Here is a 20,692-nt window from a genome sequence, read left to right as displayed (position 1 = left end):
CTAATTACAGAAGCAATTTTACAAACAATCCCCTGGGGGAAACATTTTCGTTCTCATCAGGAAGGCTCTTGAATAAAATAACACCTTTGCTAACTTCATTTATTTACAACAGGACACAAGACTGAGACTGGGTTAGATTTATTGCCATTACATCACTGATGCTCAGTAATTCATAAAACATTGGGTCTAGGACTTAGCTCTGCTGTTATTTCCTCTGATGCCTGACCTCACCACAGTCTAATAACATACAGGAAATCCAGAAGACAAAGGGGGAAAGCAGTGGTCTTGAATGCTAAAAATAGCCATAGAAAACTAGTACAATCGTGTAATAGTGTATGGCCCAATAATTTATTTCACATAATAGGACAATCTGCTAAAGCAATTAGAATCTGTTCCAAATGGTTTTAATGGAAAATATGTTGGGGGTAAGAATAAGAACACTTAAAGAATCGAAACTTTTAGGTTATGCAGTTCAGTTATGTGTACTGGTTTTAGGTTTGTATATCTTATTGCTTACATATGCAGACCACTTAATAACTTGACTAGAACAGACACTCATTGTATGGTGGTTATATTTCCAGAGGTCATCCTCTATGAGCCAGACGGTGATCTTAGGTGATGTATTACACTTGACAACCCAGAAAGTTGCAATACAAAGGCATTCTAATTCTCAGTGTCCTCTGAGAATCGTTCAATATCCTTGATGGTATCTAGTGCCTGATATGCCACTGGGATGACGTTTTTGGTGTCTTCACTAATCACTCAAGGTTAACATGTCATTCATGTTAACTGTGTTTGGTTTGGTTTGGGTTTGTTTTTCTGATCACTCTATATTTGCAGGTTTTTTTCTAAAGGGATAGGTAGTATAATGACACTATAATGAAATTTTTTGATTTTTTTCATGTCTGCTCATATATTTGTATTATTCAGAACCAGAACAATATTTTACCCAAAATATAAATTTAGGCAATGCTTTAAAATTGGTACAAATAGGTATGTGACATCATTTAAAAAACTAACACAAAAATTCCCCAAAAACTGTTTGAAGAATGTCAGGTAAGTCTTTAGCCTGTGAAATATTGCAAAACCAAGTTCACAAACATATACTTCTTTTTGAACAGCTGCTCAGTTTGACTGTGCCTGCCCTTCCTTTATTTACATATGTTGCACAGTTATTTGAAAGACGCTTTCCTTCATATAAATACCAATATTAGTATGCAAACTAGTATGTTCAGGTGTGAACAAGTCTTCACTTCTCGACATTGACACTTGGTTTGTCTTCCAATCAGAAGCAGAAGCACTTACAGATCAGAAACTTGGAATAATGAATAGATTGAACCAGCTGTTCCTGAACAGCCCATTTGGCTCTGTTTCCCTTTCATTAAATTCATTAAATCTATGTAGATAGATAGATAGATAGATAGATAGATAGATAGATAGATAGATAGATAGATAGATAGGAAACATTTCCTATTTTTTTGCGAAGGTTTATGGTAACAATAAATATTAATTCATTTAATTTCAGAAGCAGAAAAATGTGGGACTTTTGATATTTGAGTGCAAGAGAGCTATTGAGGGGGTTAAGTGGTCCAAAATCACCTTAGTTTAGCAAGACAGGTTTTCAAAACTTGTGCTTACCAGAGCTGTCTACTGCATCTTAAGTCATCTTCTGAACATCATAAGCCAGGAAAACTTTCCAGCAGGAGTGACATATTGGGATAAAAGGAGAAATAGAAATCAAGAGCTCTGTTCTGTATTCTTTAATCTACAGAATGAAGCATGGAGCTGGGTGTTATCTCAGCAGCTCTTTTATATCAACGTTAAAAATAAGATTTTTAGGTATCAAAATTTCAGTGAATATCTACAAGTAGAATGGCTCAGTGGAAAGAGTATTTCCTGGGTCTGGAAAAAAGGACACAGATTAATACAGAGACTGTTTGAGAGGTCTTGCAGTGATCTTGAAGCAGGGCAACTGCCTGAGGGCAGGTACAGAGAGATGGGCAGGTCTTCTTAGGATCTCATGATCAGTTTTGCAGGTAAATGCTTTTCAATAAAGTTTTTTCTCCATCCTCCTTAGCACAGCACAACAGCCCGAGAGTAACAGTACCAGGTCCTCATATAGAAGCTGAAGACCTTTCCTTAGGCACAGCATTTTACTAAAGATCTGTCACTTGGAGGGATTTCCCACAGGGTTTTAAAACTGGTTTCCGATAACTAAATTCAGCTAAGCCTCAAGTTGGGAAAAAAGCCATAATAAAGGTGTTGCACAGCTCAGTATCCCCCAAATGTGTGCAGGTAAAAACCATATAGCATATGGGGCCTGAATACTAAAATTTTTTTTTTTTTTTTTTTTTTTTTTTTTTTTTTTTTTTTAATAATTAATGATTTAAAACAGTTGCATTATTGCTTCAATCACTTTTCACCTATTTCCCCAATGGCTACCACTTGCTGCAACATTTACATTTGTTTTAATATTTGTATTTTTTGCCTAATTTCTCACATTATATTTATTTGCACTTGCACTTTTTTAAAAATAAAACATTCCATGGGGATGACTTTAATAAACGTTTCTTATTAAAAGCTCCATAACAGCATGATTCCCAAACCTGAAACCAAAGTCCTCATATTTAACAGTTTTCATGACTCAATAGATTAAGTGTGAAATAGGAAATATAATAACAATAACAACATAGCCATATCCTGCACAGTTGTTCCATTTAAAATTATTCTTGAAAAGTAACAGAATTCATAAATAAATCATTTCTCATGGAGTGAAATGTACTTAAAAGACTGTGAAATATCCTCGATATAGTCATAAAATGTGTGCACAGAAAGTTGCATTGGGCAAGAGGAAAATCAAAAATTCAATGCAATTAATATATTGGAGGGGAGAAAAAAAAAATGAAAAAAAATCAAACAGCAAAACCATCAACGTCTGTTTTCAAAGTCAGGTGGCTCCAATCAGCTGCCTCAGCAGTGTTCATTTCAGAAAGACTCAGCTCAGACCTGAATTCGCATGAAGCTTCCTCTGTGGTCAGTGAAGAGAGATCTTGCCCTTGGGAGCTGCAGTTCTGAGTTGCTCTGACTCGTCACTCAGAGGAACCTGCTGCTTTCTGCTGACTATGACTAGGGCAGCAAATTTAGCCACCCCAATTAATGACTCTGTGTAGAGGGGATAAATCCAAGCCTTAACAAGTCTGAAAGTTTTTCTCTAAATGGGAAGTGGGACTTTCCCTTTTATTCTTACCAACACTGAAGAACACAGTATTTCGGTGCCAGCAACTTCTGACTCTGTTAAGAGACATTGCCATTGCCTTTAAAGTCCTCCAAATGGATACCCCTTCTTGATGCCTTGTCATACTCCAGGCACTCCACTCTGGCAGTCCTTTGGAGTGGTTTGTTTTTTCTTTTTTTTTTTTTTTCTTTTCACTTTAATCTATTTCTCTTATGAAACGCTTCATGGTAACACAGCAGAGTCTGTGAAAACAGCAAGGGAAATGTTAACATCAATAATGATCACAGCTGTGGCCAACTCTACTTTTTTTATTAAACAAAGGATGTGATAGTTCCTAAGGCTCTTGGCATCTTGAATGTTTCTGCACCATCCCATGTTATTGTTTGGCAGCTTGTTGTGGAGATCAGTTAGCCCCTGGAAGATACCCTGGAGACATACTCCTTTCTATTTGTGGTTTGGGGGTTACAAGAGTAAGGATATGAGTTCCTTCAATTGCATTAGAGCAGCTGGGGAGCATCACTGCTGTCAAACCCTTCTACATCTTCTATTTCTTATAATTTAAACCAGTAATACCTTCTCAGTAGCTGTACACACTCCATCAACACAGCCTCTTCAGATCATTTGCTTGCCCTGCATTGATTCATTATTGACCAGCACTGATGCGTTAATGACCAGCAGTGGTTTTGCTGCATTAGGCTGTGCAATTGGGGGATGGTTTCTGTGTGAATTGCCAGAAAAGTTTCAGGAAAAAGAATCACCCTTAAACTCAGTAGTTAGTGCTGTAAATTCTGGTAGGTTAGATTTTCCTCACTGGCCACATGTTTTCTCAGAAACCAGAAATAGTACTAAACTAGGAAAGATGTTTTTATTAGTTTTAGTTTAGTTTAGTTTAGTTTAGTTTAGTTTAGTTTAGTTTAGTTTAGTTTAGTTTAGTTTAGTTTGTTATTTTATTTTATACCAAACCCAACTAATGTATGCTTTCCTTTTTCTTGTCCTTGCTGAGACAGTTCTGGGTGGTCTAGCTGCTGACAAAGATACAAAAATGGCATAAAATTATCATACTGGGTATATATACATATATATGTATACAGTTGGTGTATATATATATTTATATGTATATATAATATTATAGTACATTGGTACACTGGCCTGACTGAAGCTGTTCAATAGTAAGATATAAAATAAATCTTGTCAAACAGCAATGTCTTGTCACCACTCAGTATCATGATACGGAGCATTATTTCAGCTGTATTTCAGCCATTTGAAAGCAAACCTCTGGAGCCTTGAAATGGCAGATCATCGGGCTAAAGAATAACTTTTATGTTACTTTTCCAGGACTGAAATGTACTTCTTTCTGCCTGAGTCTTGCCAACTATCTCTCTACATGCTACAGGAAAACATGTGTTTTAGGGAGCCGGAAGCATAGTCTCCAACCACACAAGGCATTTACTAGGTGAAATAATTCGTGCCATACCATGAGCCAGCAGTCAGTTGTTGTCATTATGAATTTGTGGAATTTCAAAACCTAAACAATCTCATTTTCAGTAGGATTCCGTATTATGGATTGTAGAGAAGCATCAATGAGATATAAACCTAAACCCAGCACAAACTAAATAAAACGTGCTACAGCAAGGCCTGAAAGCCTAGCTAAAACTACAAGGATCCTGAAAAAGGTTTGAAGTACAGTAATGTCCTTTTGGGCTGCCAACGCAACTAAAGGGTTTTGGACAATAAATTGGACTAATTGTTGAGTTACAAAGACCTTTCTTTGAAAATCTTCTTTTCTTTTTGCATTTCTAGAGAATTTAATCCAGCCTGGCAAACTTGCTTTGTCGTGAATTGCTGTCTTTGTTTTTATAATAGCCCTCACAAAACTTTGAAACAGTGAGCGTTTGGTGAATACACGATTTTTCTTGCAGTTTATGGCTAAGGTATTTGCTGACTCATTGCGCTATCATTCTTTGCATTCAATTAACCGCAAAACCCAAGAGGCAGAAAGATTATAAACTGATCAGAATTTTTTCTGAGAACAAAAAATTTTTAGATAAAAGCTCTTGTCTGTATTGTGCCAAAGAAGGCCAAGCTCAACAGTCCAAAGCCCGCATAAGTCTGCAAGCAAATCCTTGGTCTTTGCTATCTCCCGGCAGACCGGTTTGGTGCTGAGTCATTACCCAGGAGCAGCCCTCACTCTCTCTGCTGCCTGCACACGGGCTTTCAGGTGTAATCTACGTGGACAGGATTTATAACACCAGGAGTTTAGCCTGAGTTTCCAGCCTGATGCAGAGGCTAACTCTCCAGAAAATGATCAAGCACACCTTTTTTTAATAAATGAAGAGATGAAATTTTACCCTCAAATACTGACACTGGTTTCTCATCTCCTCTCTTGCTGTTACGGCACCTCAGAGCAGAATTTGGGTGCAAATGTCACAGACTAGTGATTAGTCACATTGCTTCCTAGGCTTTTAAAATGGGGGTGGAGAAGTACATAGAAAAGAGTTTATTCCTTTGTTGCTTGTATTTATTGTTGGTTTGTAGGTAGAAGTAGTTTGACTTCATCATCCAAAAAGATACTTGGGCAAGTTGCCCTATTTGTGACAGATTAGACTTCCTACAGCGTGCTTATCAAAACTCCTTGGGGCCTCAGACTAACTGTGATACATTTATTTGGCACTTAACAGTGATGTATTTATTGTCATTATTAGTCACCCATACATTTGGAAACTTTTACAGTACATGTCTCTACATTGCATTTTAACTGAAATATGAAAACACTGTGGGATTTCCCTGTCATGCCTCTTATTTCAAATGTTTTATTCCACAAACACAAAGAGAAGGGTAGATCATCTCTGACTTATGCTGACCCAGTTCTCCACCTTTCTTGCCTGCTACACACCAATATCAGTAGAGTTACAGTGACATAAACCAGAAGAAAACAGTCAAAAATCAGATTCTTCATACACCAAATCACTTTCCACATCTGTTTCCTATTTGTCTTATAATGACACATGGGAATATTTTGGGAATATATTCTGCTTTAACTGTCATGCCACCGACTTTATAGCCTTATCAAATATCCATTGGTGTACTGGTTGGGCAATTGTCATCTACTAATAAGAAATCCCAAGAAAACATAGATTGATAATAATATTTTTCATTAATGGCTTGTAGCATTAGTGCCATTTTCTATTATTTAGATGAGGTCTAGCATTCTCCTCAATTTACTGCTTTTATTAATTGTGTAAGATCTAGATACAGCAGACTTTCAAAAACAGGTTTTTTTCATTATTTATTCATTTCTAGATAAAAGCAAGGAATGTGTCTGGACTATTAAGAAATAGAAAGAAAGGGAAGGTGAAAGAAAGATTTAATACTATGCAAGATATTACAGATACAGGATGACCGTATAAACATAATCAGGCCGACTACATCTACAAGAACATGCCTTAGGAGATTGAACTTGAATTCTGGGTTCAAACTTCACGAAGTTGGGTCCAAATTTTTATCTGTCAGTGCAGTAAGCCCCTCCAGATAGACTATCATGCTAACAGTTCATTTTCCTTTCACCTTTTTCTCCAGTAAATGGAGTGAAATGTAAAAACTTTCTGATGTTCCTTTGAAAATACGTAATACACTCACACAGTGCTTGCATGATGTAATTAAACAAGCTTGTAATAAAAATTATAGCCTGTGACTCACGGAATCATGGACTCAATAGGTTTAAAATAATACCATTTGGAAGTATGTTTGATCACTGGCCTGGACCATGCCTGGATTCAGTATGGATGAGCAGGATGGGGAAGGCAGAGTGCCAGGGAAAGCGCTGCTTCCAAATCCTTCAATTCACTTCTCGTGAGAAGGACATCAGCTATTTGTCTGAACGATCTTCACATTAAATAAACATTACCAAAGCAATTGCTGGATAAAATTCGTGTTGTTGATATTTTTTTGCATCCTCCACAGCAGTGTGGAGTGCCAAGTCTCCAGCACTGAGCACCGGAGCGTTACCCTTGAGGTTGAAAGTATTGTGCACAATTTTGAGATTTTACTTGCATGTACAAAACAATGTAAGACTGGAATTTACATGCTAATGTAGCTTTCATGAAGTTCTAGCCTCAGACTAAGTCTGGAGAAGTGAAGCTGAAGGGACAGCTCAGGAATTACCTGTAACTGCCTGAAGGGTAGTTACAAAAACGAAAAACCCACACTCTTTGCCATCATGGGAGATGATATAGTAAGGACCAAAACCATAAGTTCTTTCTCAGAAAGTTCAGTTTAGAAAAAAAAAAAAGCTTCACTAAGAGGACAGTGGAAGTTGCCCAGACAAGTTATTGAGTTTCCGTTCCTTGAGGGTTTCATGACTTGACAAGACAAAACCAAAACTGACCATACCCAGTGTTGACAACAGTCTTCTTTCAAGTCCTTCTGGACTTAACAATATCCAGAGAGCCCTTCCAGCCTCTCTGATTCTGTCTTTGGAAAGGGATGACAAGAATAAGAAAGGGGTGATTTCTTAGTCTGTGAAAGCAGTAAGTGCTGTAGGGACTTGAGAATCAAGGTAAAGAGCTGATTTGTTATGAAATAAATAGGAAAAAAATAACTGTATCATCTTCTTAGTTGCTTTGTACTGTCAATACATACATTAGACATATTCTGAAGTTATTTTTTTGTTTATTTTCCTAAAACAGATGAGTGATACCTGATCAGTCAATATGAAAAAAGGAGGCTATATCAAGCTGTGGTTGTTATTACAGCCCAAGCTACTTGGTCCTGCAAATATTGGTTACAGGAAGTCCTCCAGCATGTACCTCATAGAGAACTTTCAGCTAAAAGCAACAGAGAATTGTGTGCAGAGGCCTAAATAACGAGAGAAACTGTTGGGGGATAGAGCTTGTTCCAGCTTGGGAGGTCCTTGACTTAATACAGCGTCAGTGTAAATTAACACAATGCAATGCAAATTAACCACAGTGCAGGTGGGAAATGGAAATTTTAGTTTTCAGTGTGGTCTTCACAAGTCTTCTGTGAATGTAGAAGTCTACTGCGCAAAAAGCATCTATTCTGCTTTTACCCTCAGTGCAAAACATAAGATAAAGACAGTATTCAAATTGATTGGCAGATTTGGTCCACCAGTTAAAATTAAAGTAATTAAATGTACTGAAAATCCCATTGCTTTGGATTTACTGACCTTAATTTGACTTAGTGTTGACTGAGGCCCTTTTTAATCTTGATTTATATTCCCATATGCTTTGCCCTCAGCTTGTATATTTAAAAGTTTTGTTGCATATTACTGAAAAATATTAATAAAAAAAAAAGCTCTTGTGATGAAGTTAAAATTAAATTTGAGGATACATGAAACAGTAAGTCAGTAAATATTCAGGTTAGGAAAAACAGAATTTAGCATTGTATTATGTACTAATCTACACTTGCAAGATATTTCAGAAAAGTATAGTCAGTGAAAAACAGGTTTTATCTCCTTTCAGAAAAGAGCTTCAAATTCCAGCTTCATCAGTTACTATTACTCAGTTATATTCTCAGTGAAAGCAAAAAGAATTTAATGAAAGTTTAATGAAATGTAATGAAATATAATGAAATTATAGTGAAGTGGAATAGATGAGACACAAGCTGTGCATGTGCATTTGTGCTTTTGACTAGCCTTCAGCACAATACTGATTAGAAGGTGGGCACTTTTGCCAGATCCTCACCTAGTGTAATTTGACTTTCCTGGAACCACAACACCCAGTGTGATTCACGCATACTGCACTCTGTTTAGTTCAAATTATTTTCAGTGTTCTTTTGTTATATAATGTTGCTTTTCCTTCCTTTTTTTCTACCCCACAGGACAACATTTTTAGAATGGAAGATTCATATTTTGAAAATGGCCGAGGGAAAAGCCCTTATGATCCTAAACTGCTCACAGCTTCTCTTTTAGTAGGTAGGTGCCACAATACAAGTTCAATGAGACGTGCATTCACTGTAAATAATTGTCAGGTTTCTGCTTCTCTTTTTTCTCCTTGCAGCACCTACGATGGGGCTTTGTTTTATGCATTTTATTTCCAGGCTAAAGTCATTCTGGTTTCATTTTTAATATAATTGTCCCAGCTGTCTTGAGAAACAAGGTGTGTGTAAGCCAAGATTCAGGTAACACAAGAACCGCTTTATACCTCTGTAAGATCTTGATTCTGCAAAGTGTTTCTCATCCTCAGAGCTAAGTGCTCTGCAGGTATTTTAATCAACCAGTTCACAGTCTGGCCACACTGACAGTTGCACCAGCACAACTGAGAGCAAAGTGAGAGCAGGAATAAATTATTTCTTGCATCAGTTTTGCTGCCAAGGAGGGTCTATCACCCAACTATACCTACATGTGAGCTGGAGATACACAAGCAGCCACAGGTCTAGGCCTTAAGATGATGTTTCAGCTGAGATGTATCTGACAGTGAATACAATTAAACTTCTGGCCAGGACAGAGGGATTTCAATAAATTAGGAATTTCTGAATTAGTAATACCTCATTTCATGGACTATGTAAGTATAGAGCACCTGGACTGTGTTAATCTAATTGAACTAATCCAATTGATTGAATTTATCTAATTGGTTTAACTTACCTAATTGAATTGTGTTCATTGTTCTTCTTTCTCCTTTACAAAAAAAGGCAAAAAGATGTTTTGTGAGAAGAAATTAAGGGTGAAAGAAATAGATTCTTCTTTGCTAATGATTCTGCCTAGGTGTAGCCACTTTATCCTTAAGGTGTAACTTTCTGTCATTTTATTACCACTTCAAGTCCAACAGGGCAACAATAGCTTCAGGAAATCGAAGATTCTCTTATCTCAGAAGTCCCTGGGAAATGACACATAACCAAATACATTAGTTTCTCCAGGTCTTTGTCCATATCACTAGTCTAGGGCCTGGCCTACCATCTACTCTTACTATATTTACATTACATTTTAAAATTAAGCTATTCAAAATAGACAGGGACAAAACTTTAGTCTTGTGTGCCTCATTTCCCAGTCTCCGAAGCCCCTAATGATCACAGGTGATGAGCAACCCTGGGGACATGCACTTTCTAACAGGAAAAACAGGAAAGACATATCTTGCTCCAACTTGTACCCTGTACAAACAGAAAGGAAAAAAATGTGTGTGTGAAAGGCCAGTGTATAAATTAGTGCCTGGAGCGACTTGAATTTGTGGCAGAGCTACTCTTAAGGGAATAGCTTTACTATTTACTTTAATATACAATAAAGAAAGAGAATGATGACAAGCCAGTATTACATGGTATACCCGGTATGCAACTGCACAAAGTCAACAGCGTCTAGCTTTTCACATTCTTTTTTTTTTTTCTTTTATTTTATTTTTTTTTTCACTCAGTCCGGCACAAATATGATTATCTTATTTCCCTTGGCTTAGATTTCATGTCTTTAAAACATCTTTGCTTTCTTGAGCCCACTTCCTATCACTATAATTTTCACTCCATGTATTTTTCCTCGTAATAAACATTAGACTGAGTATGATATTTTGTTTTGAATCAGGCTTCAATTAGAGTCATGAGTGTATTAGCACTATAGAAAATGGCACAAATTCAACATTCAAAGCCAGTGACTAATTTCTACTTCAGTGACTTATACAAAATTCAGGGTGAAGCTAAAATTAACATTCCCACATCCTGAATATGAACACAGTTTCTTCTCTGCCTCCTCATAGCTGCCTCACGGTCATATTGTGTTACTGACTATAATACTTCAGTCCTTTACTGCAAAGGCTCCCCTGATATTTCAGAAAGTGTACACCAGATTCACCACAGGGCCGCAGTGTCTTACTCTTATCTTTGTTGAAAAAGCATAAATTTTATGGTAAAATGATGACCCATGGCAAACTAATTTCCTCCCCCAAAAATAGGTGAGGAACAGGGAATGAACTGGCCAATCAATGACTGCATGGAGAGGTTTGGTCCAACTGCTCTCTGAAGTAGGTAGCACTGGATGAAGCATGAATAGGGACATGAAAGTCTCTTGACCACAAATGCCTCACAAGAAGAACACGGATGGACTGCTTCTTCCCTTCTCCTGAGATGAATGAACTCAGCTATTCCTGGCCCCTCATGTGCCAGAAGTATTTGTCCTCATAAGCAACCATGGTTTATCTCAGGTTCAAGAGGGCAACTCTGTAAAACAATTAGCCAGCGCTCATTAAAAGGCGGTGTTATAATTAGTAACATAATGTAACTATCAGGAAGATAAAAGAAGGCTGAGAAGTGCGACTAATTTATATGGTTAAATTCATAAGGGGAAAATAACCTTTGTTCTTCATCACAAACACCAAACAGAGACTTTGCAAAGTGTGGAAGAAGGGTATGTTCTTGACTCCATAACTAGAAGGTAAATCTTAGGGAAGTGAAATGTAATTACCCAAGATGGAATTTGGGCAAAACACCAAGGTTAATTTGCAAAAAGTAACTTAATATCTTTAATAGCCATTATTGCTCAGGATTCCTATTTTATATTTCAGCTGAAATAAACTTCTATAAGTATGAAAATGATCTTAAGTTTTCCCTCTCTCCTAAAGAAATGGAAATCAATAATATTTGAAAAAAAATCCAAACCAAAACAAACAGTTCATCGTTATTAAATTTTTCTAATATATTTCCAGTATACATTCCTTGTTCCATCCACCTGCAAACATTTTTCATTATTTTTTAAAGAGTTGTTCATTAAAGGTTGTTATTGCTACCCTACTCTAAAGTAATCGCCAGCTGGGAATATGATATAACTAGTTCTTAATAATGTAAGACATTATTCAGATATTCCCATCTATATGCTGATAACTAAACAATCTCCATTTGAGTGGACAAATGCATGAAAAAGTAGAGACTAAGCAGTTCCTGGGCACCACTCGTGTGTATTCCAGGGCAGGAGGGAAATGAGAGACAGCATGGTTTTCAAATAATGTAGTCACTGGAGAAAATATCACTTAATGTATTAGTCTAAAGCAATTGTATTGGGAATAGATGAAAAAAAAAATACAAACAACCTCAGAGGAGACAGTATTGCCCCATTTTCAGTTTGTTGCTCTTTAGGAAATCACCCTTTGGGATTTTCAAAAGCTCAAATGATCCAGAATCCTCAAAGACATTTTTGTTCCCGTGTCTCACTGATTATTTAAAAAAAAAAACCCTAAAAACTTTTTTAAAAAAAATTAGGTGCCTTAATACTCCCAAATATGTATCAATGTGATTTGAAATACAGTGGCTTCTTACCAAGGAAGAACTTTATTTTCTTGATTATTAGAAATTAGCTACTAAGTACATATGAGTTTCAGCAGTTTAGAGTTACCATACTTTCTGCGATGTTTTAGTGAAGTATGGAGTGAAGTCAAAGCAATAACATGTATGTCTGAAAATCTTAAATTTAGTGAATAAACCTACTAAACAAGGATAGCAGATTTCACTTGGGAAGCCTTTTACCAATTGAGATAGTCAAGGCTTGTGTTTGCTTATGTTCCCTATCCATTGAACTTTCTTATTTCTTTCAAAAAGGAAGCTTACTCTTCTGTACTCTCAAAAATATTTTTTTATTAAGAAAGCAATCTTTTTAAAAAGCTGAATAAAACCAATTAATTAAATAAATGTATACTGCTTATTTTTTAACATCTTTGTATCTAATTAACTTGTAGAGGTCCTCACAGTTCCATGCTGCCTATGTACGGCACGCAGGAAAATGGGTCCTCCCAAAAAAATCCAATTACTGTGAACTTTAATTGTTGTCTCTTTATTTAGTTAAGTCAATATATGTTTTTCTGTTTGCATTCATATGTCAACATGCCACTCCTTTAGGATAAAATGCTTTCTCTCCAATACATAGAGCTTTTTCCTATGCAAACTGAAGGCCATCAGCTTGTTCTGGACAGTTGTTGCTTTATGCTGCTGAGCTGGAAATACAAAGTGGAATTTTTTTTTTTTCTTTTTTCCTTCATTCTTTCCCATTCAAAAATGTTTGTCAGTTTTCAAACTCTTCATTTCCACTTTCTTCTTAAAGTTAGTGAAAACTGATTTTAAAACTACTGACAGTGGAAATAGCACAATGACATAAGAGAATAATTTTCTAGACTAGCAGTGAGTAAATTTCAGTCCAAAAGAAGGGCTGCAAAGGGAAACAAAGATTAATGTACATCTATCTAGACAGTATACAAACCCCTCATATAGCTTTTGAATAGTACTAACTCGAAGGATGTACACATCTGGATGAAATGCTGGGGTTTCAACCCTGAGCCCCAAATTAAGGCTGACATCTGGGTGATTTCCACAGCCCTTCCCAAAGGGGGTGAGTTTGCCTTTAGTCTTCCCTCCAGGGAGCGGCCGTCCTGGCAGGGAGAGCCATGAGGTAAAGGAGCCCCAGGTGTCTGCATTAAGTAAGCAAAGGTCAGGTGTCCCACTTGGGGATAAAAGCTGGGACCACTGGCAGGAGGGGCAGTGTCTGTGTGTGAGGTGGAGGCACTGTGCAGAGTTCCCTGTTGGGGAAGGACCTCCTGCTTCCCTGGGACTGGGCTCCAGTCAGGTATGGCCTTTGTAAACGTGGGCTGTGTAGAGATTCAGTGTGTGGCTTCATTGGTCTTATGTGTTTGGTCTGTTGACTTGGTTGTCTCCTGTCCCTTCTGTGGGAGACTGCATTTCACCATTTATTCCACCCATTGTTAGTCGTGTGGTGTTGTTGTTGGGGTCAGTGGGATTGATGTCAGTTATGTATAACCTGACTGACTTGTTTGTACCTCCAGTGCTCACCAATGTACTGACCCTTTTGTATCAAACATGATTTGGTTATTGGTTCATCTTTTATGCTGGCTGTGTCCTTTATGCTAGGCTAGGCCTGATAACTGGCAAAACACTAGGACATGACTTAGGGCTCACCCTGAAGTTACCAAAAATTATCTAAAGCCTTACAAAAATAAATGGTCTTCCTTGGTATTTCTATCTGGGAGAAGTCAAAATCCCCTTTTTTTCATGAGTACAGCAAATCATTTCAAACTGCAGGCACTGGTCTAGGTATGCTGAAACTTGGAGATGTTATAGTAGAAAGCACAGTCAGCTAGTTTCCTAGGGACCCTTCCCCCTTTGGAACATGCTGAAGCCCATCGGCAAAACTTTTACTCTGTCACCACTGATGAAAATGTACCAGCCCTAAGAGCCTGGTGGCATGAAAAAGTCTTGGGCTGAACTGAGACAAACCTGGAAGATATATTACTTTCAGTGGTGTTTATATATTGAATTAGAAGCTCAGGTGCTAAAGAACCTTACAATTTTACATATTGCAATATCTAATTTTAATGAGGTTTTGAGCTATGTTTCATTTAATAAATATAATTTTTTTTTCTTGATTGATTGACCTTTAGATCTGTTGATAACAAGGAAGCAATAGGGCTTGTTGGTTGATTCTTTTCCCCTCTGTTTTATATTGATTTATCAGAACTCACTAGGGACTGAAAGATGAGAAAATGGAGATAAGGTTAAAGAAAGGTTAAGCGTAGCATCAAAGCCCTTTTCACAAGCAAAAAGATTTTATGTTCTTTAAAATCTCAGCTGCATACCCTGTACATAATAATCACTATAATTAAGTGATTGTCTCCCGCTTAAAAGAAGTTGAAAATGACATAGAGGAATGATAAATCATTAATTAATGATATGCTTTTCTGTTTCACTTCTGATTACACCTCCTGCTGGGCACTACTGGTCTATTTGCTTCTAATCTCTGCTGTGAATTCATTCAATTCCACGCCTTACCGCTATCATGTTTTCACCCTTCCTGACTTTCATGACTACCATATGGTACAGAGCCACTGTAGGGGCAGTTGATAATTTTTCGTGGTGTCAGTGTTCTGCAGAAAAGATGCAGTGATATCTAATAGGCATGCTTGGATCTGGTTGTCCCACCATGGAAATACCTAAAATTGCCATGAAAATTATAAACTTGTTCCTAAAGAGTGTTTTAACATGAGGATATGGTACCTTATTACCTATATTACCTTAGCTTAAAGATAGAGTTATTTTATCCTCACAGTTGTCTTTTTCACAGGACCCATTTAAGATTGTAATTGGAAGGAATAATACCCTTTAGTTCCTTACTAAAAGTTCCTTAGTTCCTTATTAAAAGTATAGGGTAGAGTATCTCATTTCACATACGAAAGGTCACAGTCCTGTAAACTGCATTTTTATCATTTTCAGTTCAGAGTAATTTCATGGACAAGCTCTACGTTAATGCCAGAAAGACATGTGTTGTGCATGGATCCCTGGATGTTTTCTCTGGATCTGATTATTATGTACTTATTATTATTATTATTATTCTGTCTACCAGTCGGCAGGTATTTAACTTGACCTGGTCCTTGGAATTTAGACTGTCTCTCTCTCTGTCTCTTCCATGATACTTCTAACTGGCTGAGATGGGGCACACTGGGACTTTAATACTATAAGTTTCATCTCCAGCTATGCTATGTATGTGCCACTTAGGGGCTGAAGTATCACAGGTCAATTTTTAATTCACTTGTTCACTGTGATATGCTTCAGGTTGAAGTAGCAGGAAATTATCTCACTTATTCTCTCCCTTAGCTGTTGCCCTTTGCCAGTATCACAGTTGCAAAGGTGGCTGAAGGAGAAAGGCATGTTCTGTCTTTCCTGTAGAAGATAGAAAAGATGTTTTCTGAGGATCTGCTTGCTCAGAGGGAAAAAAAAAAAGAATGAAAAAAAACTAGCCAACCAAAGCAAAAGGCAGTTTCTATATTAAAAATTGAAGGGTCTTGAGTACTTTCTGAACCAAGAGCAAATGAGCTGGACTCTTTAATTCCCAACACAGAGTCACAGAACCCCAGGATGATGAGAGAAACCTCTGGATGTGTCCGGTCCAAACTCCTATTCAAACCAGGGTAACTTCACAGTTAGGTAGGTTTTTGGGGGTACTGCCTGCCAGGGATAGGTGTACGAACTGTCCCAGTTCCAACCTAAGAATCCAAACATATTTTTGAAAAGCGGCTGCACTAGCAGTTGGGAGATACAGCTCATTTGAGAGAGATTACAGTTAAGCTTTGCAGTGGGGAAGTGGGTCTAATCATATCTTTTCAATGACAATACATTGCATATGCTTATTGCTTTGTAATTTTCTCAGTATCCCTATTAGTGTAATATAAACATAGGACTGACAGCTTTCTCTGACTTACCATGACTGGAAAATTGAAAAATGTTGCTTACAATTACATCCTCCCACAGATGGAGAACTGTACTCTGGCACAGCAGCAGACTTCATGGGCAGGGACTTTGCCATTTTCCGAACTCTGGGGCATCATCATCCAATCAGAACAGAGCAGCATGACTCCCGGTGGCTAAATGGTATGTAAAATGTACATTTATCTGGTTACATTCATCTAGCCATTAAAAACCAGCACACAGATTCGTTCCAGCAACATCTGTGACATATACACCCCTCTTTTATGGAGCAGAATTTTGTCTTAAAGCAGCTAAACTAATGAAAAGTGATTTATAAAGAAGCATTTTTGTTTTAATTACATTGAGATTTGTGGAGTGTGATTAAATTTAAAACATATACAGACACTACGGCTAACACGATCGTGTCACAGGAGCAGATTGCTGTAGAGTGCAAGTTGGACAGAAGCTTGAGGCTTGTGGAGGCATCAGCCACACGTCAACACAAAGTAGCTACAGAGCCTTGGGCAGGACTGTGCCTTGTTCAGGCTTTAATTTTCACTAGATTGAAAAGAATCTGACACTGGCCACCAAAGTCCAACAGGCAGTGAATCAGCAGAGCTTCTAGAGCTGGTCAGAGTCGTCAATAGTTTGGAAAAATTGAGAGGGGTCCTGGGCATTCCCAACTGTTGGGTTTCAAAATATTCAATAGTTTAACAAGGCACAATAGCTTACATTATTGTATGGATATTACTAATCAGGCCCGTAGTTGTTTGTTTGTGTGTATAGGGAGAGAGGGGTCGTTTCAGAGAAAATCTGGTTTTGGCTTCATGTACCAAAATTCTTTAAAATGCATCTGAGTACTCTATCCAAGTTCTACTGAAGTCAAAATTCTAATAGCTTAAATGGAATTACACTTGGCGTTAGTTATGCAGGGATATGAGCATTCCGGAAATGAGAATTCATCATTTGAAAAAGCTGACAGTTGATTTAAGTGAGCCAGTAATACTAACTGCAGTTACTCTTGAGTTAATTTATATTTTAATTTTCGAAGAGTTAACTAGCCACTGTTGCTGTACACACTGCCTGCATCTGCACTCCTGTTTTTGAATTCACAAAGTATTTTGTTAGATATTTTTCACTCCTAGCACATTATTTATGTCTCTGCTGAGGTCCAGATTTTCTTATGTGGTTTTGCAATTTAGTGCAAACTGTTGACACAAATTTTTTATGTGTAAGAGGAGACTAGATTTTAACAGCACAGTTTTTTATTAGCTACAGTCAGGAACTTCTGGTATCATACTGGTTATCATATTAGCTGTATATACAATCTGTAACAAAACCAACCCCTGACTCATAATTAAAACCACAAAGCGGTATTGCAGGTTGGATACACAACTCTATGTATGACGTATGCATTGGATACATGTATCAAATAAATGTGTATTTGACGAGTTCTATGTATTTTAATACGACAAGTTGTATGAATCCAATTTTTGTCCTGTTAAATTTAGTTTTGTCGTAATTCATGTGGACTACTGTGAGTACAGATTCAGCTCTATCCCATTTTCGTTCTACAGTCCATGCTTGCCCGGTAACCCAGGAATATTGTTCATTGGGTTACTTTATTATAATAACAGACAAGATTTCTGGACTTCAGGAGACAGTAAAGTACAAGGGTTATAGACATATCCATCTATCTTGGTACCTGGTAGAGTAATAATATTTTAAAGATAACACAACACCCACTTTTATTCTGATAGTCGTAATGACATAAAGTCTGATCACGCAAGCAAAATCTAATTGTGTGTGGTAGATTTGCACAATGACAGCAGAATCAGGAGGATTTATGCAGTGGGAAAGCATGGGCATTGTCCACAGTCCCTGTACTTCATCGCTGAAAACGTGTCATTCCTTTGTGGATTCAGTTATCAGTCTTTCAGCACTAAATGTGAGAACTGCTTTTCCCAAATTAGCACTAAGGTTACATCTGACAGGGTGAAGAAACTACAACTGCTTTGTGCTGAAGATGGAGAGGAGAAGATAGTTGCACACAAAGAGCTGATGAACCTCAAGCTCTCTAGAATTTAAGCATTGTCCAAAATGAGCATAAAGGTAGAAAGGCAGTATTTATCATAGCACAGGGTAAAGACAATTTTCAACTCTTAAGTCTAATTCTTACACTATATTCCTGTAGCTAATTTGAAAAAAAAAAAAAAAAGTATCAAATTGAGTCCTTTCAAAATTCACATAACTGTCTATAATTTAATAGAGAATGATCCTTAAGTACATTTTAAAAATCTATCTATTTCTCCATTGTAAATAAATAAATTCAGCTTCCTAGTATGGAAAGGTTGGCTTAAAATCTGCACAATGTTCCTATTAAAGACTCTATGACTTTACTGTTAATTTCACAGTGATAAGATCCTGGAAGCCTTTCCACACAGTACTCCTAATTTCAGCATCTAACAGGGAAATCCAAACATTACAACTCTTTGGGTTTGAAACTCTGCAGGCATGCCAGTCTTTTCTTATTTTTTGTCTTTTTTTTTTTTCTCTTGTCATTTGTCTATTTTAATATAAAAGAAGCTTTGTGCTTGCACATATTTAAAGTACATATACTTTTAATGAAACAAGCTTTCATTGAAGGATGAGGTGTACTCTGCTTTCTTAAAGCTCTGTATAAACTGATTTTGAACCTTAAGTCTGCAGGTCTTTATACATATTTTAGTAAAGACATGGATTACTATGTAGTGGTGAGTTTGCTTTCCTAGTTGCTTTCTGCAGTGTGCTTAGCCTCAGGTTAAAAACCACTATTCTAATGGACTGAAAGGTGGATAAAATCAGCAGTTCACAAAGAAATCCTCATCTCTGTAGAGTTTAATAACTAGGAGGTGAGACATCCAGTTGAACATCCTTCTAATGTTAACTTCATTCAGAGCAGGAGCTTGAAACTGCTTTTCCCATACTAAGGCTAAGATCAGAGATGACAAGGTGCAGAAAACACAGCTGTTTGGTACCAAAAATGAAGAGGAGAAGACACTTGCACGTGAAGAACTTGCAAACTTTTCCCAGAGTTTAAATATCATCCTGAACTGTCATAAAAGTAGGACAGCATTGCACAGAGCAATTAAGTTCTTTGGATTTCAGTATGAACACAGAGTTCCTACAGAATCACACACTGGAGATGCTCCACCTTCTATAAGAAGTTAAATGTTGCTGGGAAGAAGGCTTTGAACTGTGCCCAGCCCAAGGGAAGGTGCTGATGAGCAGCTCTTAAAGACTTTTTAAGTCTTTTAAAGATATTATATACTCACAGGCTTCTAAACACATTTCGTTTTGTATAAATAATTAAACAGTCATCAGGCCAAATAAAGCAAGGGAGACTGATTCTATAGCTGTGTAGTTGGGGCATTCATCTAGAAGGTAGGGAACCATACATCAGTCACTGTAGCAGTGTATATTTAATTATTGATATAGAGTTGGCCAGATATGACATGGAGGCATTTGCAAAAACACAGTAAAATGAGTTGGTGCTCAGGGAAGTTATCCTGGTATGAAAAGCTGCAGTTCAGTGCCCCAGACTGAATCATGTACTTTTTTATAAGCCATGTATATACTCACTCTGGACATTATTGGCTCCTCTGGTAAGCGCATGGACTTCCTCTGCACAAAAAGCTTTGACAGTCTTAGTTGGTCCCAGTGAGGGTCAAGAATAGTTTCGAACTCTCAGGAAAAAAAATCCTGAAATTGAAAAAACATCTCTCGTTCAGCTTTACTATACTATAAGGAGCAATGGCTTTGATGTTACACAGATATCTTGCTTATAGGCAAACCCCATGTTTTCCTTTAAATGTGCCATTGCCTCTTATAGTTCAGAGACATCAGAAGCTAGTGTTATTTCAACAAAGTGTATGTAGGGTCCTGCTTCAGTGATAAAAAAAGAAGGGTAGGAGTCCTGAGCAGGTTGGAGCAGCTTACCTTGGTACCAGGTTGTTCCCTGGTGAACTACACACAGCGTTTGCTGTACACCATCTGCAGCAGCATTCGTGGAAGGGCTGAGGGCACGGCTGGAGGCAAGAAGGCAGAAATGACAGTGCGGTGTACCAAAGCGAATGCTAAGCAATGCAAAAGCAATGTACTGAAGGAAGTTTTTGAGCTGAAGATTAGGGGGGTGGAAAGAAAGTGTGGAGCCACTCTCATCTTCCCTGACTTGAGCACAGTGGATCTGGCCTTAACTTGTTAACATTTTGTAAAATTACTAACCATAAACATGTATTTTAAAAG

The 20,692-nt window shown here is 37.4% G+C and overlaps 1 protein-coding gene across 1 annotated transcript in view; it reads left to right on the top strand.

Annotated features, from left to right (window-relative positions):
• Positions 1 to 20,692, top strand: part of SEMA3A (semaphorin 3A) — a 333,234-nt gene that overhangs the window by 257,386 nt on the left and 55,156 nt on the right. The window contains exons 7-8 of the mRNA XM_026868121.1: positions 9,071 to 9,164; positions 16,472 to 16,591. Of these exons, the coding sequence (XP_026723922.1) occupies positions 9,071 to 9,164; positions 16,472 to 16,591 (214 nt within the window). The remainder of the gene's footprint in view (positions 1 to 9,070; positions 9,165 to 16,471; positions 16,592 to 20,692) is intronic.

The sequence above is a fragment of the Athene cunicularia genome (genome assembly GCF_003259725.1).
Source record: "Athene cunicularia isolate RWA chromosome 1 unlocalized genomic scaffold, athCun1 chr1_part2, whole genome shotgun sequence".
Taxonomy (NCBI): domain Eukaryota; kingdom Metazoa; phylum Chordata; class Aves; order Strigiformes; family Strigidae; genus Athene; species Athene cunicularia.
This window is presented reverse-complemented; position numbering and strand designations above follow the sequence as displayed.